General features: G+C 58.1%; 2 protein-coding genes across 2 annotated transcripts; both read right to left on the reverse strand.

The window, feature by feature from the left end:
• Positions 1–3: 3 nt before the first annotated feature.
• On the reverse strand, positions 4–8,707 carry MICAL1 (microtubule associated monooxygenase, calponin and LIM domain containing 1). Its single transcript, XM_027899915.1, has 25 exons — positions 8,269–8,707; positions 7,731–8,009; positions 6,797–7,004; positions 6,596–6,703; positions 6,315–6,413; positions 6,082–6,237; positions 5,784–5,884; positions 5,261–5,518; positions 4,766–4,881; positions 4,557–4,683; positions 4,209–4,281; positions 3,606–3,756; positions 3,345–3,532; positions 3,125–3,234; positions 2,991–3,041; positions 2,815–2,892; positions 2,296–2,470; positions 2,132–2,214; positions 1,567–2,023; positions 1,355–1,437; positions 1,084–1,182; positions 865–958; positions 690–789; positions 518–591; positions 4–412 (listed from the first exon to the last, which is right to left on the reverse strand). The coding sequence occupies exons 2-25, from the start codon at positions 7,989–7,991 to the stop codon at positions 282–284; spliced, it is 3,381 nt and encodes a 1,126-aa protein (XP_027755716.1). The 5' UTR covers positions 7,992–8,009; positions 8,269–8,707; the 3' UTR covers positions 4–281.
• Positions 8,708–12,845: 4,138 nt separating this feature from the next.
• On the reverse strand, positions 12,846–20,277 carry LOC114065765. Its single transcript, XM_027899912.1, has 15 exons — positions 19,733–20,277; positions 18,899–19,076; positions 17,967–18,013; positions 17,519–17,595; positions 17,318–17,381; positions 16,961–17,036; positions 16,692–16,719; positions 15,915–16,055; positions 15,672–15,803; positions 15,232–15,379; positions 14,696–14,748; positions 14,052–14,102; positions 13,851–13,933; positions 13,638–13,751; positions 12,846–13,325 (listed from the first exon to the last, which is right to left on the reverse strand). The coding sequence occupies exons 2-15, from the start codon at positions 19,018–19,020 to the stop codon at positions 13,166–13,168; spliced, it is 1,296 nt and encodes a 431-aa protein (XP_027755713.1). The 5' UTR covers positions 19,021–19,076; positions 19,733–20,277; the 3' UTR covers positions 12,846–13,165.
• Positions 20,278–23,056: the final 2,779 nt, after the last annotated feature.

Raw genomic sequence — 23,056 nt, forward strand, 5'->3', positions numbered from 1 at the left:
CAATCCAGCCACATGCGAGAACACCCGCTTTGCACCCCAAGGCTGGGTGCTTCTCAGTGTCTCTCCATGTGGGCATCCACCAGCAGGTCTGGCCCTTCTGTGACAGGCTTTGGCAAGCAGGAAGCTGGATTTGCCATGGCAGCTGCTGGTGCTTGCAAGCAGCTCAGGCATCACCACCATCACAGAGGAAGCTCAGAGTGATGCTTGTACCAGGAGACATACACACACACACACTGCTTGTCCCCCCGGGGAGGATCCGGTGGGTCCAAGGGCTGTGCAGATCAGGCCCGCAGCTCACTGAGTCGCTTCTCCTCCTGGATGTGGATGAGGAGGTTGCGCTCATTCACCACCTTCAACAGCTGTGCCAGGGTCTCCTGCTCAGCCTTGCAATCCTCGGGTGTCTTTAGGGTTTCTGTGGGTGCAGGGGGCCAGAGTAGGGCTGGGTGGGCCACAGCCCTGGTCTGCTCCCCACACCATGCACAGGGACCGCCCTCCCATGACAAGTACTGGCACTCACCCTCCCTGTTCATGTAACTCCGGAGCTTCTTGTCAAGCTGCCACTGCTGCTCCTCCAGCTTCAGTTCCTGCACCCTGCAGGGAGGGAAAAAGTGTGCTGAGTGCTGGGTTCAGGAGGGGCTGGGGGAAGCTGAGCTCCCACACTGACCGGAGAGCATCCCCCCAAGCCTTACGCAATCATGAGGTCCGACTCTTCAATCATCAGACTGTTCTTCTTCTGGACCAAGTACAGCAGCTGGTTTGTCCACTGTGTCTGCTGGTCAGCTGGGCTGCCTGTGGGACAGGGAGATGAGTGGGGTGCGAACTCCCGTCACGGGGATCACAGTGGTCCATCTACCCTGGTCTTACCATTCTCATCCCGGAGTAACTTCTCCAGTTTGATGCCTTCCTTCTCCAGTTCTCGGAATGTCACCTCAATCTCCTCCAGCCGTCTCTGGATGGCCTGCAAGGGAAGGGCAGCACTTGCCTGTGGGCCGGCACCTGCCATCACACAGGCACCAGCAGCCGGATGGAGGGGATAGGGGACAGTGCTGGGCTGGGGACCCAGCTCTCCCCTGTGGGGGTTACCTGGGCTTTGCAGAACCGCTTCATGTGGGCTTCCCTGGCCTGGCGGGCCAGTGTATGCTCACAGGTGGGGTATATATCCTCTTCCCCCAGGTTTGGGCACTGTGAAGAGATGGTGGCATGGGCAGAGGGGGTCAATTCCTGCACCGGGCACCTCCCGCCTCGGCAGCCATGGCTGAGCCAGACCTGATGCCTCTGTGAGAGGAGATGCCGGCAAGGGCCCCACCTACCACCTCTGCCGGTGGGGCCACTGCCACTCCAGAAAAATCCTCACCAACTCTGCCATGATGCCAAGATGTGTGCCTTCCTCTTCTTTCTCCTTCTCCCCATCTTCCTCGCTGTCACTCTCCTCCAAAGCTGCCCCAAGAGAAGAGCCCTTTCAGGCTGGTGCCTCATAAGCAAGATGTGGGGTACAGCAGGTTACAGCAGGGTTCTGAAGAGACCAAGACCTCTACTCATCCGGAGACTCCAGCTTCTACCACCTACTTTTCTGCATGTCAAGTTGTTCCTCCTCCTCCACCTTCCAGGAGTCTTGACCCTGCCAGAGGGCAGGGAGGGCCTCAGGCACTGCTTGGAGCCATGGACGAGCTGGCTTCAGTGGAAGATCAGGCTCTGCTTCACTGGTGAGGTTCAGCGTGGACAGATTGAGCTTCTCCAGTGGTGTAAGGATGATCTTCTTCCTGCCCCCACTCTCCTCACCCTCCTCTGCCACCCCCTGGGGTTCTGCTCCAGGACCCTCCTCCTCCCTCACATCCTCCCTGGGTTGTGCCAGCAGCTCCTGCTCCTCCACATCACCAGCATCCATAGCATCCTCCACTGTGCCAGGCTCTTCCCCTCTCTGTGGAGCTGCTGGAGTGGGTTGTAGGAGACCGGGTGCCCCCTCCCTGGGGGACACACATGGGCTCCCAGCATCCAAGGGTGGGTTGGTGGCAGCAACAGCATCCTAGGGCAGAGCCAGAGCAGAGGGGTGATGCAACATAGGGCCATGCCCAAGCATCCCCCTCCATATACTGCCTTTCCTCCATCACCTAGGTGATTTAGGGTGATTTACCCTATCAGGCAGTGCTGGGGCCTCGTGCTGGAGTAGGTCCATGCCGGGTAGATTGGGGTAGTGAAGTGAGCAGTAAAAATTACCTGGGGGGCAAATTCATGTGATGACCTGCAAGGTGGAGAAGTCCTGCTCCAAGCATCCCCTTTCCCCAGAACCCGCCTCACCATCCTCCTCGTTAAAGGCGTAGTCGCCCAGGCGCAGGGTGGCCCCGCACCGCCGGCACTGGAAGCAGCCACGGTGGAAGAAACGTCCCTCAGCGCTAGCTCGCTCCAGGATGTAGACACGGCAGCCACAGAAGTAGCAGGCATCGCTGTTCTTCCCTGTCCTCTCTCTCGGAGGCTGTGGGGGGACAGAACAGGCTGGGGTGGCGCCAGGGTCCTGGCACCCACCCTGCCTTACAGCTTTGCTGGCAGCCATAGATGTGTGGTGGGGGTTTTGCCCCTCTTGCAGAGACGGGTCTGGGTGCTCAGGTTGGATTTGCTGGCACCAGTGAGGGAGTGGCAAGTCTTGGCTCTGGAAAACCAGTTGGGTCAGGAAACAAGCAGGGAGGAGCCAGGAACTCGTGGGCGTTCGCTTGCGTAGCATTGGTCCCAGCCCTTGGCTTAGCCCTGCCAGCCACTGGTGCCCCCCCAATGCCACCTACACAGCTCAACCCCCCATCCCGAGGTGACACAAGGACCAACCTGCCCTGAGTCCATCATGGTGGTTTGCAGCAGCTCATGGGCACTGTCCAGAGTTTCTCCATCCAGCCCCAAGTCCAGCTACGTGCGACCAGAGGAGGAAGGTCAGCCCCCCACTCTCCCCCCAGGAAAGCTGCACCTGAGCGGAGCACTCCTCAGGGTGCCTAGGGCAGACCCACCTCGGGGTTTCTGTGGCTCCTCTTGGCCTCAGCATCCTTCTGGGCACTTTCCTGCAAATGCGAAAGGGGTGTCTAGGATGGGGAGGGGGACAGGGTTTCGGTGTGTCAGGAGGAACTGGGTGAGGGTCCCTTACCTGGGCGCGTTTGTGTGTCAGGTTCCGGCTCTTCTGCAGCTTGCTGAGGAAGAGGATGGCCCCTCGCATGCCGTGGGGAGACAGTGGTTTCTTGCTGACCTCCTCTACCTCTGCACAGAAGGATGTGGCCATATTGGTGGGACTCACCCTACAAAGAGGGGAGCACCCAGCCAGTCTCAGTGGGGCTCAGGATGGGACAAATTCCTCCAAAATTTCACACCTGGTGAGTTCTTGAAAGCTTCATAGAACTGGCTGAGGTAGGTGATGAGGCCCAGGCGGTCAGGCTCTGTCATGGTGGCCATCTCAGTGCTGGAGAGGACAGGTTGGATGCCCAGCTCCTGCTCTGCTGTGTCCAGCATCATCTGGTGGATCTGAATGGCATCCTGGGTGTCCACAGAGTCAAAGTCCCTGGGAGGAGACACGGGGGCCATCAGGGTGGGCTCAGCTGGGGAGGAGGTCCTGAGGGGTCCCAGGCACTCACACTAGGTCAGGGCGGAAGCGGTGGATGAGGGCACAGAGGGCCAAGCCACTAGTCCAGGAGGTGGTGAAGTTGGTCACTGCCACGCCATGGTACCCAGCTGTGCTGGCCTGGCACCAGCTCAGCAGCTCTTCGTAGACATCTCCAGAGGCTGCTGGGGAGGCAGCATATGTGCCTCCATCCTACAGAGGCAGGGGACACCCCCCCAGTCTGCCTCCCACCACTGCATCACTGTTTTAACAGGGAAGGGGTCCGATGGGAGTGACCTGAGACTCCCCTGCTACCCCCACAACCACCTGCAAGGTTCGATAAATGGGTTCATAAACCATCTGTCAATATTTCATGGCTCAGCATCAGTGCAGGCTAGGAGGGGGGCAGCCTCCTCCCCAGAAGGCAGTGTGGGGGCTGTGTCCCCACGTGGGCCATGACCAGAGAGAAACCAGTGGTGCCGCTGAGACAGAAACACAGACAGACATCTGGACATAGGTCAGGGTACAAGAAACAAGGATGGGGAGGAAAATCAGGGCAGGAGCTACTAGAACATGGGCTGCAGGGAGGAATGGAGGGACTGCTGTGGGGGGCTGGGGCAGGACTAGCTGCTCCTACCGGTGATGAGCCGGTTGTCACTCTTCCTCTTGTGGTCCACATCCACTATGCCCACAAGGTAGAGGTCCTGGACCTGCCAGTGGGGACATGCCCATGGTGGGTCACCACATGCACAGAGACAATGGAACCATGCAGCTGAGCTGACCCTGGCAAGGGGGCCACCTGGACCCCTCCACAACTCTCCAGAACCCTCCTGCATCCACAATGGGCAATGTATTCAGTGTCCTGGGAACTAATAACTTCAGCCTTGCACTCTTTGGGGACAGGGAACCATGCAAATTAGTGTGACCCTGACCACCAGGGAGGCTGGGCTAGCTGGCTGTCCTGTGGCAGGACCTGGCTGGGTACCTGGCTGGGTTTGATGGCCTGCAGGTTGATGTTGGGGTAGCGTGTGGCTGGGTCGATGCTGTACTGACTGATGTTCTTGTTGGTGTTGTCTGGGGAGGTCTGCGAGAGGTGCTGGTAGATGCTCTCCCTGGGTGCAAGGGACAGGGCTGGGGTCACTGCTACCATCCTTGTCAACTCTAGAACCAGCCCAGCGGGACAGGGACACTCACCTCTCGGCCAGTACCTCCAGTGGAGGGGTCCCAGCTGCCCACCGCCGCACCATCCATGCTGCGTCAAAGGCGGCGAGGAATCCCCTTGCCACCCCAGTGCCCAGTGGCCAGAAGGGCTGCAAAGGGAAAGGCAGAGCTGGAGCTGGTGTCGCATGGCCGGTCAGGGCAGATGGGAGGAGGCTGAGAGCTGCCGGGCTTGGCCAGGGATGAAAGCGGGAGCGGCGCCGGACGTGCAGAGAGAGGATGGGTTGCTGTCTCCTCCCAGATGGCACAGATGCGTCTGGGCACTTCTCCACCCTGAACCAACCCCAAATATCTGGTGGGGCTGGAGAAGGTGATAACCTCACCAAGGCATGCCACTACTGGGACCTGGGGAGCCTGGGATGGGGTGCACTGGGCAGTTGGGACGAGAAGCTATTAGGGAGGGGGAATATATTGCAACCAGTGCACCTTGCAGGAAAAGGCATGAGGTGGTGCTGCAGGGGGGACCCTCACCTCCACCAAGCAGTCGCCCACCAGCCCCAGGAGCAGACGAGCCCCATTGTAATCCCGCACCAGCGCCGCATTCTCCGAGCGCGTCATGCAGGTGAAGTCAAACATGTCAACATCCGGTAGGTCCCGGTGATTGAGGGCAAACTCCAGTTCAGGCAAGCGGTAGTTGGTGGAGAAGTTGGCAGCTTCTTTGGCATAGCTGAGGAGGGCATCCCGGTTCACATTCTCTGGGGACAGGAGGCTCTCGATGTCTGCTTTGTCCTGTGGGAATGGGGTGAAGCTGGCTGGGATGTGGGAGGTGGTGTTTGCTCCTCAGCCTGGGAACACCCAGATCTGGGGTGCAGCTGTGACACTAGGCTCTGATCCCCCTGAAAGGATTTTTCTTGTAGCACAGGCAACAGCTGCCAGAGATCCCACTACTCCAGGGGTATGCAATCAAACCAGCACCCACGATATGCATCCCACCTTCCAGGCTTTCAGTTGCCCATCGCTTTGGGATGTCAGGGCCAGACCCTGCCCTTCTCACCTGGAGGATGACTCCCTTCTTGAGCAGGCTCTGCTTCTTGGCCGTCATGACAAAATAGTGAGTGTCATCCTTGTAGTATACAATGTTTTCCAGGTCAATGCCTGGTGATGGGAAAGGTCTAAGTGAGGGCCACAGGGAGCCCCCGCACTGAGCTCAGCCACTAAATGTCCCCTGTGATGGAGCACTATGTGGGGACATGCATTCCACCACAGGGGACATCCTGAGGCTGAGCCTCCAGCTGCATCAGGGATGGACAGGGACTCCCAACACCACCTGTGCCAGGGCTGGGACCACTGACCTGTCTTGTTGTAGAGGTTCTGGAAGAACTTCTGGTTGTAGATTCGGGCCACACCACTGATCTCAGCCACCTCCACCTCAGCCCGGCTGTGGCGGTTGATGAAGTTGGTGGTGATGCCGATGGCCAGCTTCCCCCGTGTTTCCTTCCGCTTGAACCCTGCAGGAGGGGAGAGGTGTGAGCCCGCACCCAGTCTCCCTTATTGGTCCCAAGGTTGCAGGGACCCCTGTTGTCACCTTCAGGGACAAATTTGCCACCGCCAGCTGAGATGAGGACATCGAACTTGTAGTGGGTGAGGGGAGAGGAACTGGGCTGCACCACAGCCTGCCAGCCGCCTGGAGGGAGGGGAATGGTCATGAGTGTGCTGGTTCTCAGCTGGGACCTGCTCCAGAGCGCAGGGAGTGAGTTGCATCTTTTTCCCCCCAGGATAGCAGAGGGACTGGGGGGTTCAGAGTGGCCACCTGCAGCCCTGTTCTTGTCCCCAGGGATACCATCTACCCCTGCAGCAATACCATACCTGCCTTGCCTGTGGGGGGAACAAGGCCCTCAAACTTCACATTGATGTGCACTTCCACCCCCAAGAGCAAAGCCACCTTCAGCAGGATCAGCTGGAGCTGCCGGATACCTGGGAGGGGAGAGGGGTACTCAGGGCTGCACTCCCTGGGCTCCCCACAGGAGGGGATGCAGGCTTGTAGAGCTTCGTCCCCCTAAGACTCACTGATGTGATCCAGCGTGCCGGTGCAGAAGCGCCCATAGAACTTCTTGGCACCCAGTGCCCGCAGATCATGGATGGTGAAGGGCCAGAGGTGCAGGACATTGTTGCGGGAGAAGGAGTCCCGCTTCTCCAGCAGCACCACGCGGGCACCCAGCAGTGCCAGCTCGATGGCCGCCCGCAGCCCGCAGGGGCCGGCTCCCACCACCAGGCACTGCCACAGGATGGGATGGGATGGGCAGTGTGAAGGGGGCAGGCAGTCTCCAGAGCAGGGGTTTCGGTGAACCCCCAGGGAGTTCAGCACTCCCACAGGCAGCATGTCCCTGCTCCCCAGGTCAGGATCTGGCCCTCCCCATTATTCACCTGCAAGCAGTGGTTGTCCCTGCAAACAAGGGGGCCCTGTGAGGTGCCCCACACCACTCCCTGAACCTTGCCTTTGCCCAGGGCAATGGCAGCAATTAAAGCACTGGGTGAGATAAGGCTGCAGGTCTGCTGCAGCCCTGGCACCAGTTTGGTCTCCTGGCAGCCTCTGCACAGGGCTGGGGGATGATGGATCAGAGCAGTGGGGACAAAAGCCATCAGCTGTGGGACAGGGGAACCCCAGCCCCAGGAGTATCCTACTGTAGCACGCTCCTGTCTCCCCGAAAGGGTTTGTCGGGTCCTCTGCCCCTTTGCAGCCCTCCCATGGCACATCCCCAGCAAAGAGCAGCTGGGAGGAAGAAGGACACTGCTGGCTGGGTGGCATCGAGGTGGCATCACACCATGCAAAGCGGAGTAGCACTAATTAACGTTCTGTCCCGTTAAACCCCATCAACCTTCTGCCTGGCATATCCTGTATCCCCCTGGGGTGAGGGGCAGTGCCCCAAGGGATGCTCTCCCCTTGGGAACAAGGATACAGAGCAAGGAGGGACCCAAACCCCTCGCCCAGTATCCTCGGTACCTTGGTGCTGGCACAGGCCTTGCCCTGGTCGTAGACCTTGTGCCCGGCTTTCTTATCCAGCTTGCTCCACAGCGCCTTGGCACTCCAGTAGTTGAGGGCAGCCTTGAGGCTGTGGTAGAGCTGCAGCCCACTGCCCTGCAGCCCCAGCTGCTGGCACAGCTCCCCAAAGCAGCCCAGCACCTCCTGGCATTCCCCTGCACGCAGGAATCTTTCAAAGATGGCATGGGCTGGGTTGCCCGGCTCATCAGCTGGCACGCTCATCCCACGTCACCCAAAAGCCTGGTGAGGAACAGCAGAGATCAGCAGGGAGGGGACCCTCCTGGACCCCATCCCCAAACCCACTCAATACCAGACCTGGTTTCCCAGCTGCGGGTGCCGTTGGGTGATGGTACTATCAAAATTTCTGGCAGCAGCTGGCGGAACCTCCCCCGGATGCTGTACCAAGAGAGCCACAGTGTCACCCTGCCATGGTGACGTCAGGGGAGGGGATGGGGAGGGCTGTGGTGGCAGTAAGTGGCTTCCTCCGTAGGGCGTGTACCTGCAGCAGCTGTGAGCAGAGCAAGCTGTTTTGGAGCAAAGACACCACTTCCTTCCTCTTCACCCTTGGTCTTGCTGGGGGGGCTGGGAAGAGGCTCCTGGCTTTAGGAACCAACCACACCTGCCCCAAAACCCAGCAAGACCAGCCCTGGAGCAGGAGGAAGCAGAATTGGATCCGTCCTGCCAGCCTGGCTTCAGCAACTGGAGTGAGGAGACTTTCTCCCTCGCCTCCACCTCTGCCACTCCCAGAGGAGGTGGAAGCAGATTAGCATAGAGGAAGCACCAGTGAGGAAACAAAAAAAGTCAAAACACCCCATAGTGCCAAGGAACCCGTGGGAAGGGCGGTGCAGCACATTTTCCCTGGGCACACCAAAACCCCCTGCCCCTGGCATGTCCCAGGAGACCAGCACTCCTTACATCTGTCTCCCACTCCCGGCACTGTCCCCCCCAGCACCAGCCTGTGCCACCCTCTGTCTTGCCAGCCCAAGTATGAAGAACAAAGCTTTGCAGTTTCCAGCCACTGTCGCCAAGCCCCAGGGCTATGAAAGGCAGAGACATGCTGAGGAGGATCCGGTGGAAAGGAGTGCTCCTACCTTTGAACCACTGCTCTTTGCCCTCTTGTCACTCAGTGTTACCTTGGGCACTTGGCGACACCCCAAAGGTGGCACCTCCAGGACGCAGCCACCTCTGCAGTGGGATGCTGGAGTGGGAAGGATGCCATGAATGAGCCAAGCTGCCCTGGGGTGGGGGGAGGCACGGGGGCAGGGAAAATAACTTGTTTAAGCCTGGGCTTAAATTTGGGCTGGAAAGATTGAATTCTAGCTGCGTTTCAAGTTTGGTCTCACCCAGGAGTTTCCCAACACCAGAACTATGCTTTGGAAAGCAATTCTGCAGATCACCTTCCCTCCCAGCATCAGAGTCAGGAAATCCAGGCATTTTAACCTCTTCCTTCCTAGGCACACATAGGATAAAGCATCCAGCCAAGCAGAGCAGGAGCTGACACCCACCAGACTCCTGAGTGGCAGTGTGAGGACAGAGGACATGACCTGTGCATTCGTGGTAGGACTGTAAGACCTGGGGACAGCTTTCTGTTCTTCCCCTCAGCGCTGCTAGTGGGACAGAGTGAACCTGGAAAAATTGAGGCAGCACTACAAACCTCACTGGAGAGTGCAGGCGTGCTGTCCCACCAGCCACCCGTTCTCCTGCCATGGAGGCTGCCCAGGCAGCACTTCCTGGCCAGGCGCCGGCGGCCCATGCGGATGGGTTTCCTCCCAGGAGCTCATGTTACTGCACTGGCGCCTGCAGTAGCCCCAGGGAGATGGGGCAAAGGCAGCTGCTCAGGCTGGGAGCATCTCCTCCAGCCTCAGCAGTTCCTGGCTCTGAAATAAGCCCATCTCAAGGCCTCTGTTCCCACTGGACATGATGCCGGGAGGAGCATGCTGCCCAGGAAAGCTTTCCAGCCCCTACGCTTTGGCAGGGAGGCTCAGAGGAGGCAGAACAACAAGCCTTGCATTACACCATTTCCTGCAGAAACAATGATCATGCCAGCACTTTGGCACACTCAAACCCCTTTGACAACTGCAAGCAAGGACAAAAACTCCTGGAGAAAGTTCCTGCAGGTTTGATGCAAATAAACAGCTTTCAGCCCACAAAGGTCAGTGGCAACAGAGAAGGGCACAGTGCTGCTCCAGGCTGCCTCTGGCTCTGCTCTCCTCCTTAATACCTTTTGCATTTCTTCCCTTAACACTGCTTCTGCAAGCAGAGGGAGGAGCAGGGGTTGCAGCCAGCCCTGACTCAGCTCATATCAGCCCTGGTTGGGGTGGCTGCAGACATGCCTATGGGAACATCATCCAGGTCTGACACATGTGGAGCATCCCTGGAGCAGGGACATCCCATCCCACTTCGCAGGTTGGGGTCTTCCCCTTGCATGGAGAGAAGTAGCCTCTTGGGGGATGGTATGGGGAGCTGCCCTGGAACTCATGTGTCTTCCAGGCACATAGAAACGGGGTGGGAAAGGATGCTGCGGCTCCATGCAGAGCTAATGAAAGCTGGAAGGATTTCCAGCAGCAGCAGATCCCCTTCCCTTGATGCTGCTCTGGCTCACACCATGGACAGGCTATTCTGGGTTTGAGATGCAGCCTGGAGACCCCCAGGCCAGGCTGCAGAGCTGGACTGGACTACCTGAAAGCCCTTCCAGCAACAGGTCAGAGGGCAAGATGGAGGTTTTCTTGTGATCATTTAACAGCTTGGCCAAAGCCCTTGTTTGCCACAGCCAGTCAAGCCAGGAAGGTGTCAGGAATAGGTGAAGGCACTGGATGATTTTACCAGTGCTATTGTACTCAGGAGAAACATTCCTGGTGTGGGACTGGGCAGAGAGACCACCCTGGCCAACATTGCAGAAACCTGCCTTGATTTGGGTAGGTTTTAATCCTTGGAGGGAAGGGAAAATCCCTGTCAGCTCCTCTGGTTTGAGGTGGGGATGTGGGTGCAGGAGAACACACCAGCTGATGCCCCCTTTGCAAGGCCCCAGCATGGAGCTATGGGGAGGAGGGCTGAGGAGAGGTGACAAACATGCGGTGGCATGTTTGCAGCACTGCCCAGGCTCTGAGCTGCAGAGACCCAGTGTTACAGTGGAGGGGGCTCACTTTCACAGGTACTAACTCCCCCTGGAAAGCTCATGCCAAAATCCCCCTTCAGACGTGCAGGACCCGGCCTCGGCTCCTGTGCTGCCATCAGCAGGAGTGGGCACTTCTCCAGGACATTTTGGCATTGCCCTTTGCAGGGGATTTACAAGCCACAGCCTGGCAATGTCCCAGGGAGCCCTGGGCAGAGACAACACTTGGAGAGGAGCAAACCTGCCCGCCCCCCCCCTTTTTTACACATCAGCCTGGCCTCTCCCGCTCAGCATCAGCCTCACGGAGGGAGCTGCCTCTTGCAGCTGAATTTCGGCACAAAGGGGAAGTCTGCTTACAGCCAGACTTCACACCCCACATCCTTTTCCTCCTTCTGCTTCTCCCTCACCCCAAACCACAGTCGTCCCCGTGAGGATGCCATGGAGCATCCCTCCATAGATCTCAGCAAAGTTCTTCCCTCCCTATTCTACTCGGCACTGGGAGCACTAGTGCTTCGGGATGGAGTGGAGGTCGATGAGCGGAGACTACTGTCTTTTCCCATTGCCCCGGGAGCAGCAGAACTCGGGCTGGAGGGGAAGAGCAGTGACAATGAGCCGAGGGAACCCCATTGCCCCCGGGAAAGGATGTGGGAAGGGGGCAGGCGGACACAGAGCGCTTCCCTGCCATAGAGCATCCCTGTTCGACATCCCGGGGTCACGCAGGACACGGGCTCGGAGGGGGCTGAGCCCCTCGGTTTTCGCACTCGCCTTGCGCAGCGATGCTCTCAGCAGGACGGGCGGAGGGGACTGGCCGTCAGGATGCTGGCACCACCGTGTCCGCATCCGAGAGGGGGGACACAGGGCTGGGGTGGCAGCAGAGCCCTGACCCCCCCACCGCCAAGGGATGTTCTGCCCATCCCCACCCCCAACTCACCTCGACAGCCCCTTGGAGGGGGAAACTGAGGCGCGGACCAGGGAGTGGGGAGGGACCGGAGCTGCGTGCAGCCAGGCGAGGACGAGCAGGAAACGAGCTCCGGCTCCCCAAGCAGCTGCCGGCCAGCCCGGCCCTGCCCTCCCCTCCTCTGCCCTCCCCTTCTCGGCCTTCCCCTCCTCTCGCCTGCCCGACCCACTCCCACAGCCGGGGGCGGCCCCCAGCCCTCCGCGCTGTGCCGCTGCAGATGTTCCGGCGGGAGGTTTGGAGCAGCGGGACGAGCGGCACAGCACGGCTCTGGCAGGGTCTTTTGAATTCTGGGGTGAGGAACAGACTTTTCGCAAAGCAGACCAAAAGATTCGGGTGATGAAGCCAAACCGCTTCACGTCCCGCCCCCGCCACTCTGCTGCTCCCCCCGCAGCCACACAGTGGCCAGGAGGGAGCTGGAGGCACGGGGGAACCCGGGGCGGGGGGTCCGGCCGGGTGGTCCTCACGGCAGAGGAGCTCGCCTGTGACGCACCGGGACAACCTGCCACGAGGCTGTGGATGGTGACTCAGGGACACTGTGTGGGTTACGTAGGCTACCGTGAGTCACTCGTGGCACTGCTGGCAGCTACGGCAAGCAGGATGACCCCTCCATCCCTCCCTCCTGCAGCGCCCTCGGGCTTTTTCCTGGGGCTCCTGGTGCAGAACCCCCTGCCATGGCCCCGCACAGCTTGACTGGGCTGTTTCGGGCCCACCAAGTTGCTGGGTGCGGGCACAGTGAAGTCCACCCGTGTTTCAGGGCTGCTCGGACACATAAATGGGGCATCTGAGTCAAACCAGGCCATTTTCCTATGCAGCAGAGTGGTCGGAAATAGCTCTCTGTGAGCATTTTGTGGTGCCATGGGAAAGGCTGAACAGGGACCTGCTCCTTCCAGCCCCAGCATTATCCCCCAGGCAACAGCAAATCAGCATTAGATCTGAATCACAGCAGGGACCAAGGGCATGCGGTGGCAGAGGGCACGTGGCAAGCACCGTGGGACACAGCTCTACTGCATATCCATGGCTGTGGGCAGCCCAGTCTGTCCCCAGCAGAGGGGATGTGTGGGGGCACACTTGCATCCCTCAGTGTCCTGAGAACAGGCAAACTCACAGCATCAGTGAGGACTGCTGCAGCTTCCTGAACCCTTCATGCTTATATGGAGGTGCCAACCATACCTTAGATCCTACCACAGGATGTCAGGATGTTCCATCTGCTCCAGCATTACAATTCCCCCGCTTTTCCTCTAATTTTATTATTCTAGAGTTTTGGTGATTTATGGCGTGGGGAACGAGCAGTGACGCCTCCTAGCTGCCTTCCCCTCCCCGGTCCAGCTAGGCCTTGGGTGATGCTGCAGACTGCAGCCGCTGCAGCTCTAGGACACGGATGAGGAGGAGGAAGGCGATGCTCAGGAGAAGCAGCCAGAAGAAAACCCAGTAGTGCTGTGGGAGGAAGAGCCATGGCCGCCACAGCTCCACTGCAGATCCCTTGGACCTGGGGAGAAGGCAACAGGGGAGACTCGTCATCCATAGGAGAGAGCAAATCCCACCTCCACCCCAGCTGGGGACAGGGAAGGGTGTTTAACACAGCCCCAGACCTCAGTGGCCCTTCTACAAACCAAAATGCAACAGACCCGCAGTGCATGGGCAAAACTGAGGCACAGCAAGGTCTGGCTGAGGCAGCCAAACAACATCCTGGCCCTCCACCACTAAATCCCCCAGCCTGCTTCCCAAGTGCTGGCCACCTGGGGACTGCAAAGAGTCCAGCAGCCATAGGGGAATGCTGAGCACACACAGTACTGCTCACGTCAGCCCAAGCTGCTCCGGCTCCTCATCCTCTGCCCTTGAGTCTCTGCCATCTGCCTCAGCCACCAGCTCCCCAGTCATGGCGCTGCCCTGGCCCTGTGGCTCCAGCTCACTCCTGGGGAGGGAGAGGACAGGGTTTGTGCCATCCTGCATGGGCCAACAGCAGCCAGTACACCATGGCTGCCCTGCCACCCAACGCCCTGCCACCAGTTACCTTTGGGTGCTGGGCCAGCGCTGGGCCCCCTCTGGCTCCGGCTCACCTGCCAGGGCTGCTCGGCTGTCGGGGCTGGCACCTGGCTGGGCACCAAAAGTGGGAGCATCAGTGGGGACTCAGACCTCCAGTAGTACCGAGCCTGGGGACACATGCCCAACAACGGGGCACAGCTCTGTGTGTCCCCCCTGCATATGTCCTTACCAGGAGCTGCTTGGGGATGACAGCGATGCTGACTCTGCGGCGGGCAGACCCCTGCAACAGAGGGGCTGGGGGTGAACACCGCACCAGTTGCTTCTCATCACCTCCTTCCCTATCACCTCCCCAGCACAGGCAAGGGACACTGAGGAGAAGGGTCACTGCCATCTCCCACTGGTCCTGGCACTAAGATGGGAAACCAGAAAGCCAGGGAGATGAGGGAAGTCAAAGCCAAGGGGTTTGCGCCTGTCATTACTCCTTCAAGCTGTGCTGGTGGGGCTGCCTAACCCCCTCCCCGAGCGCTCCCCTACCTCTTGAGCTGTAGGGGAATCAGTGCTGAATTCGAGCTGGCGCTAGAGAACAGCCAAGCCTGTGGTTCTTGAGCTATGACCCTGCAATGCAGAGGGGTTTGCCTGAGATCTCCTGGACAAGCAGCCCTGGGAACCCTGTCTGTCTCCCCACAGTGCTTTGAGGCTGCCCCTACATTTTGCCTTATCCCCAGCACTTCTAGCACATCTTCCCTGCAGCAAGCAGCGGGCCAGAGTGACATTGCCTGGGGACTACAGGATGCATGGGGGCAGCCAGCCAATGGAGAACAGCAGGGCATGGGGAGGCAGTGGCTCCAAGATGGCTGAACTGGACCCAGTTACCTGCTGGAAAGTTCGCTTCAAGGGGTGAGGCCTCAGCCGTGGCTCCGCATCATCTGGGAGCAAAGAGAAACCACCTTATATCATCCCCCAACACTAAGATGGGGCTGATGTCCAGGCGGTTGCAAACCTCCCTCCCATCAAAGCTGTCGTAGCTATGTGCTCTCTGCGTGGCAGGGGTGCCCTGGCCAGAGGAACCTGGTCACAGGCACAGCAAAGGCACATGAGAGGCTTGGTGTCCAGGGACAGAGAGTTCTTTGTCTGCACAAGGCCCCCTGCCCCGCATTCCCAGCTGGGCTATGGGGGGATGGCTCTCCAGCCACCAGCAGCCGCTCCCACGCTGCGTCTGCTGTTACACTGGCCCCTTGCATCTGTCATCAGGTCCCTGCTGTTCCCCACCACTGGTCCTCAGCTCGCACAACCCATTGGCCCTGTGGTGCAGGGTCACACTGATCCCCCCTAGAGGGGTGTGGGACCAAGTCCTACAAGGTCACTCTGTGCAAACCCCATGTGGGCCGCGGCAGCAGAGCCCACCTCACCCTGGGTCTCTGCCAGCTGCCGGTTGCGGGAGTTCTGCTGGATCAGGCGTTTCATCTCCTCCAGCTCCGCGTGCTCCCGCATGTGGTGCCGTTTCAGGTTCTCCACGTGCTGGACCATCACCTCTGCTGCTCGGCTCATCCGGGCCTCCTGCAGCCAGGCCGTATGGGGGATTAGGGCCCCCATCTCCTGGTTCCTAAGAAGCCAGTCCCTCCCTGTGCATCCCATAGTGCCTCCACCCAGGCAGTGCAGATACATCCCCTTTCTGCTCCCAAGGACAGGCAGATCCCTTGCAGCCTGGTACATGCAAACATGAGATCAAGGCCAGAACCACAAGGAGGAGGGACAAAACCTCAGCAAGCCCAGGGATGGGTCCCCAAGCCCAGCTATAGCACCCTCCATTGCTCCCAGCCCTGGCGGGAAGCCCCAGTTTTGCACAGACCTGGTGTACAGCCCCCAGCTTCTCTGCAGCGCTGGTTGCCCGCTCGACAGCTGCTGACAGCACAGCCAGGTTGTGCTGCAGCTGCTCCAGCATCTCCTTGCAGCCCACATTGGCACAGGATGGGCCTAGCCTCTGTGGGGGGAGAGAATGGAGCTGCTGGAGCTGGGACTTTGAGATGTCCAAACCCTTCCCGGGCTGGATGTCCCCAGCACATGCCAGCTCCCTGCCCTTGTGCCCACTTACCTCTAGGGCAGCCCGGCACTGCCCCAGCTCCTCCTGGATGTTTTCCTCTGCTGCATCCCGTGCCCGTTTCTCCACCTGTACCCGTTGCTGCAGGGTGAACATGTCACAGCGAAAAGCCAGCGCGAGGTGGGCAAAGGCTGCCTGCAAAATGGGGGGTGAGAGATGGGACATGGGACAGAAGGGAAGCCACCAGGACCATTGCTGCTGTCTTCAAGGCACAGACAGACCTTGCAGTGTGCCACTAAACAGGGCAGTGCTAAAGACATTTAGCACTTGCCTTTCCTCAGCGCCAGTTAGGTTGCTGCATGCTGGGGACAGTCCCTTGAAATGCCAGCCTGAGGAGACATGTCTCCCAGGCAGACAATAACCCATGGAAATCCCAAGCCCTCCTGGCAAGAGCACACACTGGGCAGACACCAGTCCTTGCTGTGGGTCCTGGCTGATGGTGGAGCCTGACTCAGCCCTGGCACTCAGAGGGAAATTATTTTTATTAGCGTGGCTCCTGCCACCTCCCTGGCTAAGGGCACTCTTCAACAGCTGCAGAGCACTTTGTAGGATTGCTGGGTGCTCAGAGGACAGACTTATCTTGCCATGGAAATGCAGCTGGCTCCAAATGCCAAAAGCATTGCTGGGAAAGGGTTTATAAGGTGTCTGCCAGTGGACTGCAGTGCCTGAAGGGTGTCCAGGAGCAGCACAACCAAGGGACTGTGAGTCATCAAGGTGTCCATCCCTGTGTCCCCCTTCCCCAGTTCCCCCACAACCCCTGGCAGCCCTCACCTCCAGATCCTGCTCTGTCAAAGCCACCCTGTAGAAAAAGAAGTGCTGTCAGTGATGGAGGCATCATGGGGGCTGCATGCTGAAAATGCCCTTGTTCTGCCCCCTGGGGTGCCAGCCACCACCAGAAGTGGGAAGCCAAGTGCCCACTGCCTGGACAGCAACTTTTGTGCAATGATAAAGGAGAGAAGTCCAATCTCTGGACCATGTGGTGCCCTGGGATCCCCCTGTCCCGTAGCCCCTGGAGAGATGCAGGTGCTCACTGGTCTTACCTGTTCAAGCCTAGTCTGTCCAGAGCCAAGAGCTCTCTGGGAAAACTCAGCACTGGCTCCTCCAGGGTTTCTGCATCTGCAGGGAGGCAGTGACACCATGATAGAACACACATAAGGGCTTTTCCTCAGCCTTCCCTCCTCCCTCTGCCTGTCTGTCCTGGCAGGGAGCAGATGCCCCTGGTGTGGAATCATCCCAATCCTTCCCCAACATCAGGGGGGCTTCAGTCTCCCCTTCCCCATGTACCCACCAAGTGAGATGACCCCCAACCAAACACGTTGTTCTCAGACTCATCCACAGCTACTTCAAACCTTCCTCTAAAGGGACCCAGCTGGGATGTGGGATGGGGATTCACCCACCTTCTTCAGTCCTGTCACTGTCCCCGGTGTGAGCAGCCTGCTCCTGCCTATCCCTGCCTGGAACCTGGGAGGCACAAGGGTGGTGTTAGAACAAACCTCTCCCTGGTGCTGCATGGGATCCCAAAAAGACCAGCACCAAGAGGCTGAGCCCAAGGGACTGGGGAGGGAAGGGTCCTCCCAACCTGTTACCCTCCCTCTCACCTCACTGACATGCTCCACACTCTGTTGGCTCCCAGCCAAAACCCTGTCTGGGTGCCTCTGGGGACTGCTCATCCTGTCTGGGGACAGAAAGGGTGGTGGGAGCAGGGTAGCAGGGTCCCCTTCCCAGCCTGACACCACTTCAGAGGAGACTGCTGAAAACACCACTGGCATTTTGGCAGCCTGCAGGCTCACAGGGGACATGAGCTGGCAGGTGCCCTGCAAAATATCCCTGTGAGATAAAGGGGGTTGCTGCTAGGCAGGGAGGAAGGCAAGATGCAGAGGGTGGGTTACAGCTGATGAGGCAGATCCAGGGGACAGGATTGGGGTCCCAGGGCTGGAAGGGGTTGCAGGCAAGTGCTGCCAGGCCAGGGGACACCCTCCTGCTGCTCAGAAGGGAGGGTGCAAAACCCATCATTTTGCCCCCATCCCCACCCTGGGCTGCCCTTACCTTCATCTGGAGACGTGGGGAGCCCGTACAGCTCTGCCTGCTGCTCCCTGTGGAAAGAAGCCTGGGTAAACCCTAAAGAAACTCAGAAAGCATCGGCAACATCCGCCCCCCCTCCCTCCCCCCCCTCCTCCCACTGTCACAGCACCCTTCGATGTTGCTGTGCCGGACCTGGGTCCCTTCCGAGCATCCTCCACAGTCTTCTCCGTCCTGGTCCCCGCTCTCCCTGGCACGGGTGCAGCAACCCCCTCCACTCCTGCTGCTGCTGCAGAGCCGCCACCGAGGAGCCTGCCGAGGCCGTTTCCAGCCAGCAATGAGTCACCGGCCCGCGGCCGTGCTTTTCCTCAGAACTGTCTTTTTTTTTTTTCTCCCTGGCTGCCAAGGGGACCTCACTGTGAGCTGGCCTCTTCCAGCACCACAACAAATCCGGCTGCCGACAGAGCCCAGGCACCATCTCACATCACCCCCCGGGGATGGCAGGTCTGGGTGCATGCTTTCGCCCCCCTAAAAGTGCACTGGGATGGCCTCATCACTCCAAAACCCTGCCCTGGGTGCAAGAAAGTCTGGCAGCTCCATAGCATCCCTGCTCACAGAGGCCAGGGATGCTAGGGCCCAGCAAGGATGGCAGGTCACCAGTGCACGGAGATACAGGGGCTGATGTGCAAAGAGCCCTCTGTGGTGCCATGCTGGATCCCAGCACACAACTTGGAAAAGGTTTGAGCCCCCAAACTTTGCCCCTGGCTCTGGAAAAGGCTATGGCAGGGCTTTTCCCTCGCCTCCTGGCAGCCTGGGGGCCATGTCCTGAGAGCACTGGTTGCAGCAGAAGGGGTCGCCATGCCAAAATGATGCTCAGTGATGCTTGCCTGGCACTGCCATCCCCATCCCATCCTTGCCAGCACCCCAAGAACCACAGGGTGAACCTTTTGTGCACGTACCTCTGGGGTGAGGGGCTGGGTCGGCAGCTCATTCTCTGCCGCTGGCGCCGCTGGCGTCCCTGGGTGAGTCCCTGCACCTCCTCTTCCCCCTCTCCCAACAAGGTCCCTGTGAGTGGCTTCATTTTTGGAGCACACAGGCTCCAGGACCAGCACACCTATCATGAGAGACATACAGTAGCTGTGCACAGATGGAGAATGCCTCTAAACGTTATATTTTTAAAGCATTTTCCCACCCAGCAGGAGCTCCAAGCTTAGCAGGGGGCATGTGGAAAAAGAGGTAGGGAGGCCCACTGTGATTCAGGAGGAGGTTGGTGGGATTCAGATGGGCATGGAGCAAGGCAAATGAGGAATGTAATACAAGCCCCATTTGTGGGCAGCGCCAAGCACAGACTTTTGCCTGGGGCTTGTGATGTGGGTCATCTCTGTGGGGGGAGATAACTTTGCACTCACCAACCAGTGTGAGCACCCAGTGCAGAGTGAGACCAACCCACTGTCCCCCAGGCTGCAGACAGAGCAATCTCCAAGAACCCTCCTGCAACACTGGCTCCCAGAGAGACTAATATGAAAGATTTCCAAGTCCAAGGGAGCTTGGACAATTCATTTAAGCTGTTTTACAATATTTAAAGAATTAGAGAAAGATGCAGAAAGTCCACAGTCCCTCTCCCAGCCCAGGGTAAAGTCACCGTGCAGAACTGTCCCACACGACACATCTCCTCAGAGGCTGTTCCCACAAACATGCAGATATGGGGCAGGAGAAATTTTTTGGCCAGGACACGAAATACAGCAGAGGTCTAAAGGGGATAGAGAGCAGGGACTGTTTGAAGCCCCACATACCTGTACAAAGCCTTGCCAAGCTCAGTCTAGGTCAGCCCAGCACCAAGCAGGGCCATCACCCAACTCCCAGAGCGGCATAAAAGCAAGCAGCATTTGCATCTGTCAGGGTCAGCCCATTTCATGCCCATACACTGGGAATTGTCGTTGACACCTTCAACTACCCAGGGGCTCAGGAGCCCCCAGCCACCAGGGATCAGCCAAACTCATCACACCAGCAAGCATCAGAGTCCTCTGGAGGCCTGGTCCCTGCTGCAAAGCACTTGCTCCATCACAGCCACGGCAGACCCTGCACCCTGCTGTTTTACTACAGCTCTGACAGCCTCACAGACACTCACTCCTTGTTTTACGGATGGAAATACAAAGGCACACAGCTGGTTTGGCATATGTAACCCCCTGGAGAACCAAACCGAGCGCTTTCCCTTAGCTTGGCATCTTTACCAAACACTCCCCGGGTCATTACCTGCCTGAACTCGTCTCAAGCAGCCGAAGGCAGATGCTGGGGCCACCCAGCTCAGACCCAGCACTCAGCGCTGTTGGGCCCCAGTCAGACCCAGGAGGGGTCAGGGGACGCGGTGTGGCCGGCAGATGGTGGGTCGGGGAGTGCTGGAGCCCCACACGGTGCAAGCTGCCAGCAGCAGAGCCTCCTCGGACGGGAGAGCAACTGCATCTGCAGCAGAAGGAGCTGCCAGGGACAAGCCAGATGAGAGAAGGCCTTTAAAGGAGATGCACAAGAGCAGCTGGGAGCTCCCTGTGCCGGCTGGGGCGGGTGGAGTGGGCTGCAGGTGGTCAGGCGACCTCTGCTTTCGGTGAAAGGCCAGTTTCTGCACCCACTCTTAGGAGGTGACAGAGCTGGAAAAAACTACGACTGCTCCCTCTGTGCTGGCTGTCTGTAGAGCAGAGTAGTCCTGAGCAGGAGGCTCAGGGCAGGGTGGTGGCACTCAGGACCTCCACAGAGATGGGGGATCCCCCCATGCTTTCATGGGGGCTCAACACCAGGCTAAACCAGGATGGCTGATAAGGAACTCCTGTAGCATTGTATTTGGTGATGCAGGGAAGCCATTCTGTCCAGGCCCCCTACTCCTCCTGCCCCTCTCAACAGCCCTACTTTCCCACCAGCCATCACCCTACTGCCCCTTCCCCTGCCCAATCACTTTACTCAAATCCATCACATCCTCTAAATCAGCTTTCTTGCCCTAATGAGCTTACACAGAGTCAGGCTCGATGCTCAGCACTACCAGGCTAAGCAGGCAACTGCTGTTGTCCCCCCCTTCGTGCCCAAGGGACTCTGATGTACCCCAAGGAACAATGCAGCCCCTTGGGGTCTGCAAACCTCTAAGCCTTGAGAGGGCAAACAGCATCTCCCAGCCCCGGGGCAGACCTGGCCCAGCCTCTGCCCTGCCTGCCAGAGCAAGAGGCCGGGGTGTGGCCCCAGGGCTAGAGGTCACAAAACAAGGGGGGTGGAGGACACCTTTGCACAGAGCCCCAGCTTGGTCCCCCAGAGCAGCCTGGCACCAGATCAGGCTCTGTGGTCTCTGCTCCAATGTCCTGCAGGTCCACAGCTGCAGCAAGGCGCTCCAAGGACACAGATCTAAGGACACCATCACACTAGCTCCCCTATTCCCTCCCACACTCTGGGCAGGGTTAATAAGAGACAGTGCCCCTCTTTGCGAACCATCCCATTCAAAGAGCCTCTAAAATCATTTACTAAAAGTACCCATGGATTTTTATCAATTCTTATTTTTAGCCTCAGAGCATTTAAGTCGTAATTACAATCCAGGTATCATAGAGCCTGAAACAAGAAAAAGCAGCCCAGCTCCCCTCACACAGACCTGTTCAGTGGGAATGAGCAAGACCCTGCTGGGAGTTCTCCAGCCCGGGCAGGTGAGCACGTGGCTGTGGGATCTGGCTTTGCCCCCTGTTCTCCTTCCAGCGAAGACCCTCCAGCGACGCAGCAGCTACTGCGACAGCATCTTCCAGGGTTCCTGCCAAAGCTGAGCTGAACTTGCAGCTCAGATCACAGAGACTCTGGTCATCTGGATTATCCACTTCTTGGAAGAAAGCTGCTCAGACCGACACCGGCTGCTACTGCTGATGTAGCAAGTGTGATTTATTAGGTCTGTGCAGGGGCCCAACAGTATAACAACAGCACAGCCCTACCGCAAAGTCACCTTTCTGGGGCCCTGGCTCCTCAGCCGACAGGCACCTGGCAGCCACCAGACTACCCAAGGGAGAACATGGTTCTCTTCCTATGATAAAAAGGTGGTTGGCAAAACAACAGATGAGAAGGAAAAGTGTTCTTTTTATTTTTTTTAAATTCTATTTATTATTTATTCAGTTTTAAATTCTAAGTTAAAAAAAAAATATTGCTGAGCCTTCCCCAAAGCACTTCAGTCTCACATCTGGGTGTCACAGCTCCCAAGTTTCCATGCAAAGCTGCATCAGCATGTTGGCGATTACACACAGGCATTAACAGGCTGTCACTGGACACACAGTTACCTCCAGGGAGAAGCAGGGTGACTATCAGCCCTCGACACTGCTGCAAGAGGGTGACACAGCAACTACCTGGACATGCCTGCAGCTCATGCTTGGAGAGGGGTAGCCGCTTGGGAATGGATATGGACCATTTTCAGGAAAGCCACTGAGTTTCAGCCCTTTCCAACAAGGTGCTGCATGGCCTAAGGCTTCTCCAGGGCTCTGATGTCTGGTGTTTAATATCTGTGGATGCAGTGTTCGCACACACATCTCTGCCCATCCCAAGGAGGTTCTCTGCTGCCTGATCATGGCACCATGATAGCACCTGGGGAGCGGAGAGATCATCTTGTCATGAAACTGGTTCAAAAATCACTGTGGAGGATGTGGAGGCAGCATAGTGGACAGATAACCCATGCAATGGTATATTATGAATTTCCTTTAAAAAAACTGAAGAACTGTTAGGCCAAAAAGGGAATTCCCCACTGTACTATGAAGGAGGTAAATCTCTACAGAAGAGGAAGCAATCTCTTCACCAATACTGCTATTAAATCAGGACAAGGGCAGAGCCAGTCCTGGTGCTCCCTCCACCCTTGGCTAAGGTTCTGCTGAACCATAAAACCAGACAGATGTTTTATGCTGCATCCACCTCTCTGCACAGTTTAGGATGGATTTTCAAGTTCTTGAGAGGGTCAAGAGGAGTCAAAAGTAAAGTTTTCTGTGTGGGTGCTACCAACCGCCCCACAAAGAAGCAGTCTATCACCAGCATGTTTAGCGTCTCTGGGGTTTGCTCCAAATTCTCCTTACACAATTGTTATCTGCATGTACACCCCAGAGGAATCCACAGTATATGAT

Source organism: Empidonax traillii, unplaced genomic scaffold, assembly GCF_003031625.1.
Source record: "Empidonax traillii isolate 1590-97213 ecotype Southwest subspecies unplaced genomic scaffold, ASM303162v1 scaffold694:size336501, whole genome shotgun sequence".
NCBI classification, from domain to species: domain Eukaryota; kingdom Metazoa; phylum Chordata; class Aves; order Passeriformes; family Tyrannidae; genus Empidonax; species Empidonax traillii.

Bases quoted from the DNA above. Each gene is read 5' to 3' on its own strand.
- LOC114065765 (XM_027899912.1), bottom strand. From the start codon at position 19,020: ATGAAGCCACTCACAGGGACCTTGTTGGGAGAGGGGGAAGAGGAGGTG. The intron at 16,056-16,691 runs GTGAGGGCTGCC...CCCATTTTGCAG, and splicing joins TGACAGAGCAGGATCTGGAG to GCAGCCTTTGCCCACCTCGC. The intron at 13,934-14,051 runs GTAAGGACATAT...TTTGGTGCCCAG, and splicing joins TCATCCCCAAGCAGCTCCTG to CCAGGTGCCAGCCCCGACAG.
- MICAL1 (XM_027899915.1), bottom strand. From the start codon at position 7,991: ATGAGCGTGCCAGCTGATGAGCCGGGCAACCCAGCCCATGCCATCTTT. The intron at 5,519-5,783 runs GTGAGAAGGGCA...CCATTCCCACAG, and splicing joins AGAAGGGAGTCATCCTCCAG to GACAAAGCAGACATCGAGAG. The intron at 4,882-5,260 runs GTGAGGGTCCCC...TTCCCTTTGCAG, and splicing joins TGGGCGACTGCTTGGTGGAG to CCCTTCTGGCCACTGGGCAC.